Source organism: Neomonachus schauinslandi, chromosome 5 (genome assembly GCF_002201575.2).
Source record: "Neomonachus schauinslandi chromosome 5, ASM220157v2, whole genome shotgun sequence".
Classification (NCBI taxonomy): domain Eukaryota; kingdom Metazoa; phylum Chordata; class Mammalia; order Carnivora; family Phocidae; genus Neomonachus; species Neomonachus schauinslandi.
Genome location: NC_058407.1, coordinates 63228575 through 63233955, shown reverse-complemented (window position 1 = coordinate 63233955; position 5381 = coordinate 63228575). Strand labels below are relative to the sequence as shown.

The window sequence follows — 5381 nt, the reverse complement described above, 5'->3', positions numbered from 1 at the left end:
AGCCACCCAGTGGGCGCCGCAGAGCGCGCCGCGCCCGGGAGCCAGCCCCCCGACCCCTGCACCGCCGCCCCGACGGGCGTCTCGCGCCGCGGCCGCCGCCGCCAGGCCCCCGCGGCCACCATGAAGAAGAAGGTGTGCTCCGTGGCCTTCCTCAAGGCCGTGTTTGCTGAGTTCCTGGCCACCCTCATCTTCGTCTTCTTTGGCCTCGGCTCGGCCCTCAAGTGGCCGTCGGCGCTGCCCAGCATCCTGCAGATCTCGCTGGCCTTTGGCCTGGCCATAGGCACCCTGGCCCAGGCCCTAGGGCCCGTGAGCGGCGGCCACATCAACCCTGCCATCACGCTGGCCCTCCTGGTGGGCAACCAGATCTCCCTGCTCCGGGCGGTCTTCTACGTGGTGGCCCAGCTGGTGGGCGCCGTTGCTGGGGCGGCCATCCTCTATGGGCTGGTACCGCCCAATGCCCGAGGCAATCTGGCCGTCAACGCGGTGAGTGCCCAAGGGGCTGGGGTGGGATAGGGACCTTGAAGTGGGCTCCTGACCAGATCCCATGTCAAAGACGGGTGCCACAGAATGGACCAGTGTGGTCAGGAAGGTCAGAAAGATGACTCTCCAGGCTGGGGTGTGCCCCTGCTAGCGTCCCTGGTTCGTACCCACCTCCGCTGCCCACTCCCCTCCTGCTGCGCTTCCTGGCCTCTCTCCTGGTGCCTACTGTCCCTCCTTTCTTGCCTGAAACTTCTGGCTTTCTCCTGTCTCAGCCTTGAGTTTTGCCTTCCTCTTGGGACCTTCCCTGCTCCTGTCTGCTCCTCATTGGAGTGGTTTCACGGAACCACCAAAGATGGGTTGTAATCCTGGCTTTGGGTGACCCTTGCTCCTCTGGGTCTCATTTTTCTCAGCCATTCCGTAGGGGTGGTCATAACCTACCACAGCAGGTGTCAAGGGGGTTACATTTAGAAACCATGCATGTGAACCTCCGAATGTGGTGCCCGTGTGTAGGGTCTGTTGAATATGGGTTCCTGTTCCTGGTTCCCTGCTCTCACCCCCTCCCACAGTCCCAGATTCAGTCCCCATGTCCCATGCAAACTGGGTTCATTAATCAAACACAGAGGAGGATTTTCTCGGCCATTGTCAAGCCGTGAGTCAGCCCCACCGGAGAGACGGGTTTGAGGTTGGCACTGGCAGCGGGTCAGACACAGGCGGGAGGCAGTCTGGGGGTGCAGTAGGCAAACTGGGCAGCTGCCCACAGGAGGGAGGGTAAATGCCAGCTTGTGGGGGTGGGAACTGGGCAGAACCGTTGACAGGACCTTGTCCAGGAAAAGCTCCTCTCACCCTCAACTCCTTGGCCACAGGCCTATGCTCCAAGCTTTGCGCACACTGTCAGGTCTTTTCAGTCTTTTCAGCAAATGACCTTCCTGATGTGCGCAAGGCTTGGCCTCCAGGTACAATGACTCTAAGTGTCCTCGGAGGCCAAAAGCCCATCCCCCAAGCCCCGGCCATAGAGCTGGAAGGCAGGGGTTCTAACCCACCCTCCCCTTGCAGCTCAACAACAACACAACCCAGGGCCAGGCTATGGTAGTGGAGCTGATTCTGACCTTCCAGCTGGCACTCTGCATCTTCTCCTCCACCGACACCCGCCGCACCAGTCCTGTGGGCTCTCCGGCCCTGTCCATTGGCCTTTCCGTCACACTGGGCCACCTCGTGGGGGTGAGCAACAAGGCCACTTGGCTGGAGTTGTGGGAAGCCCCTCGAGGCAAATAATGGGGCCCTAGAGCAGAACCCTTCTGAACCAGGAACCCCAGCAGTTAAGGCCTGGAGTGGGGTTGCTATACCCTGTCCCAGGCTGGATCCCCCGAAATCTTCTCTAGCCTGAGGGAATATGGCAGTAAGTGGGAGTTGGGGTGAAGGCAGGAAACCAAGCCCAAGCACAGGACTTGAGAAGAAAGAAGGGTGCATGGGGACCCGTGGAGGGAGAAGTCACCAGCCTAGGAATTGGGAGACTTGATTCAGAGCCCCTGAACTTCTGGGTGACTGTGGGAAAGACCGGGCCTTTAGGAGTTGGACAAGCATGTTGCCCCCCCTCGCCACCTCCCTCCCTCTGTCCAGATCTACTTCACCAGTTGCTCCATGAACCCAGCCCGCTCTTTCGGCCCCGCAGTGGTTATGAATCGCTTCAGCGCTGCTCACTGGGTGAGTCTCAGCCCTACCCTGGCTCCCTGGCAATGAGGGCCTGGAAACCTGGCCAAGAGCCCCGGGACTGTCCAGATGCTGTGGGCCCAGAGCTTGGGGGTGGCCCTGGGAGGTGTGGCTGGAGAGAGAAAGGGATATAGAAGGGGATGGGACACAACCAGAACAAGGACAAGGGCAGTTAAATGGCAGAGGACCCTGGTTTGGGGCTCGGGTGGGGTGGGGGGGTATACCTCTAAAGAAGGGAAGGAGATCTGTTCCTCTGTGTAAATCTCTGAGGACTTTGTGTCTGTCCTTCTGGGGTGGGACGGGGGTGGGGGGGAGGGCAACGTGTCTGTGTGTCTGTCCTCTCTGATGTTTTATTTATCTGTTCCAGTTGAGGGGGTTTAGAGTCTTCCTTCCTGTGGGCCTGTCCCTCTGGACAGTCTATCTGTCGCCTCCTCATGTTCTCTCTCTCCAGGGTCTGTTTCATTCCCTGTGTGGGAAGGAGAGGAGTTCTGTTGTCTCTCCGGGAATCTACATGTCTTTTTCCTCCGAAGGGTCATTTGTCTCTCTTTAGGGTGAGGCTGGGGGGCCCTGTCCTTCTGGGGATCTGTCTCCTTTGAAGATCTGAGTGTCTGTAGGCCAAGTCCCTGTCATTGAGGAATAGGGTGTCAGTATATCTGTTCCTTGGGCAGGAGGAAATCTCTCCCTCTGGAGGTCTGGAAGTCTGTAGGTCCACCTCCTCTGATGGTCCATGGGTCTGTCCTCTGGAGGGGAAGCTGTTGGTCTCTGAAGCCTGAGACTCAGCCCCCTGACACTGCCATGTCCCCGCCAGGTGTTCTGGGTAGGGCCCATCATGGGGGCCATCCTGGCTGCCATCCTCTACTTCTACCTACTCTTCCCCAACTCCCTGAGCCTGAGTGAGCGTGTGGCCATCATCAAGGGCACATATGAGCCTGAGGAGGACTGGGAAGAGCAACGAGAGGAGCGAAAGAAGACCATGGAGCTGACTGTCCACTGACCAGTGCCAGGCAGGGGCCAGCCCCCCAGCCCCTGAATCATAGGGGCAAAAATATATATATATGACAGCAAAGCTTCCTTCCCCTACAGCTGGGTCCTCTGGGCTAGGGAGGAGGTGCTGGCTCTCCCAGCTTCACAGTTAGGGATAGGAGCAGTAACCCATGATGGGACTCTTGGGTTGGGGCCAGGGGCTGGTGTCTGATGGGGAGGGGGTCTCTCTGGGACAGGGCAGACTGCTGCCATGAGGTCAGACCTCAGAGACTGTGAAAGTAGCACCAAGCTTACAGGCTGCGCTGGGGCCAAGCTAGGAAGGGGTGGCCAGCAGTCTATATGCCCCTATCTTCCCCCACCGCCCCCCCGTTAAGAGCCAGAGGGGTCCCGGTCCCTAGGACTGCAGAGGCTGCCCCTCCCCAGATTGCCTAAGGAGGGAGACAAACTGGTTCATTAAATGCTGCCTTATTTATTTCTGCTCGAGGATGCACGGGGTAGGGCTGCTGGTGTTTGGAGCAGGGGCTTACCAATAAACCGCTGACATTCATGTTCTGCCTCGTCTCTCCCTAGACCCTCTCCTTGGGACACTCTGACTGATCGTCTCTGTCCTTCTGGACAGTCAATCTCCTCTTTGTCATCCCTTATGCTCTCCGTGGTCTGCATAGTTCTCTGTGGAAGGACAGGGAAGCTGAGGCGAGGGAAGGCTTAGAGCGGCAGAGAGGTGAGGTGGGGAAGAGAGAGAGGGAGAGGAGACCAAGACATAGAAACAGAGCTAGAGGTCAGGAGGGGGCCGTGGGAGCAGAGGAGTGGTCCTCACCCAGTCGCTCACCTGCTCACCCCTCCCACCTCAGCTATGTCAAATCTCTGCCACTTGAGGAGGGCCTGGCTCCAGTGCCAGGGTGTGCCAGGCAGGGTGGAGGAGAACTGAACCAGCTGACAGCCCCTTGAGATGCCAAGGGGCTCTGTCATCAGGAAGGAGACACAGCCGTGGACTCCCCGCTCTGCACCTCACTGTTCCAAAAAGGTGCCATGTTGGGAGCCTGCGGTCGGAGGGAGAAGCTCCCTGCCTCACTCCCCAGCATACCCAGGAGGCACAGCCAGCTCGGCCTTTCTCTGGGTCTCCTCACTCCTGCCTCGGCCAGCCTCTCTTCTCACTGTCTTCCCCTCTGGGCCTGTGGCTCTGCTCTGCCCTTGTCCCCTTGTCCCTGACACTCCTTAGGAAGCCGCCTTAAACTCTCTGAGCCTCCGTCTCTTAAGCTATGAAATAAGGATAAAAATGCTTCCCTCACAGGGTTGCTGAGGGACTGGTTTAAGATTAAGGGAGTGAGATACCTGGGCCCATTCTGCTCTCTGTAGGGAAAATGGAGAGCAGCTCGGGACACAGCCCTGCATCATAGTTAAGGAGTCTGGCTTGGAGTTCAAATCCTATTTTGCAACTTTGGGTAACATGGGTTCTCTGAGTTGTGGTTTTTTGTTGTTTTGTTTTGTTTTTTGCAAGATGTTTTATTTATTTATTTGAGAGAGAGAGAGAGTGCCCACATGAGCAAGAGCAGGGGGAGGGGCTGAGGGAGAAGCCGACTCCCCGCTGAGCAGGGAGCCCTCATCTATAAAATGGGGATACTTGTACCCACCTCATGGGTTGTTGGGAACATAAAGTGAGACAGGGGACGGAAGGAAAACAGGGCCAGCACCTCAGTGAGTGTTCAATAAACTAGTGTGAACAGAACATAGCACATACACATCTGGTACCCCAGCCACACTCCAGTTCTGGGCACCTGCTCTCCTGAGAGTGTTTGAACCTGAGTTCCTGCTTCTCCGGAATGGGAACCTCTCCTGTGGTCTCACAGCTTTGCCTCTGAAGAGAAGGGGCCAGTAGGGTCAGGAGAGGGACTGAGACGGCGTGGAAGAAGCCATAGACCCTGGCTGGCCAGTGTCAGTCCCAGGGAACGTGGGTGAGGAGGGCCAGACTTCCTAGCCCTCCTTCAAATTTGAGCCTAGTATCGGTAAATGGGAGAGTGTGTGTGTGTGTGTGTGTGTGTGTGTACCTCACAGGGCCCCCTAAAGGGGTGTGTGTGTGTGTGCCTCACAGGGCCCCCTTAAAGGAGTAGTCCCTCACCTGACCTCATCCACCCCGGCCCCTACCCTCGAGCCAGGCCGCAAATCCCAGCTCCGACCAGCAGGGGGGGACCTCGTCCACCGAATCCGCAGCC

At 57.9% G+C, this 5381-nt stretch overlaps 1 protein-coding gene across 1 annotated transcript; it reads left to right on the top strand.

Annotated features, from left to right (window-relative positions):
• The first annotated feature begins 13 nt into the window (after positions 1 to 13).
• Positions 14 to 3718, top strand: AQP5 (aquaporin 5). The gene is made up of 4 exons (XM_021704790.2): positions 14 to 483; positions 1534 to 1698; positions 2098 to 2181; positions 2996 to 3718. The coding sequence occupies exons 1-4, from the start codon at positions 121 to 123 to the stop codon at positions 3179 to 3181; spliced, it is 798 nt and encodes a 265-aa protein (XP_021560465.1). The 5' UTR covers positions 14 to 120; the 3' UTR covers positions 3182 to 3718.
• Positions 3719 to 5381: the final 1663 nt, after the last annotated feature.

Excerpts from the sequence above, each read along its gene's own strand:
- AQP5 (XM_021704790.2), top strand. The coding sequence starts at position 121 with ATGAAGAAGAAGGTGTGCTCCGTGGCCTTCCTCAAGGCCGTGTTTGCT. Across the intron at positions 484-1,533 it reads GCAATCTGGCCGTCAACGCG|CTCAACAACAACACAACCCA; the intron begins GTGAGTGCCCAA and ends CTCCCCTTGCAG. Across the intron at positions 2,182-2,995 it reads GCTTCAGCGCTGCTCACTGG|GTGTTCTGGGTAGGGCCCAT; the intron begins GTGAGTCTCAGC and ends TGTCCCCGCCAG.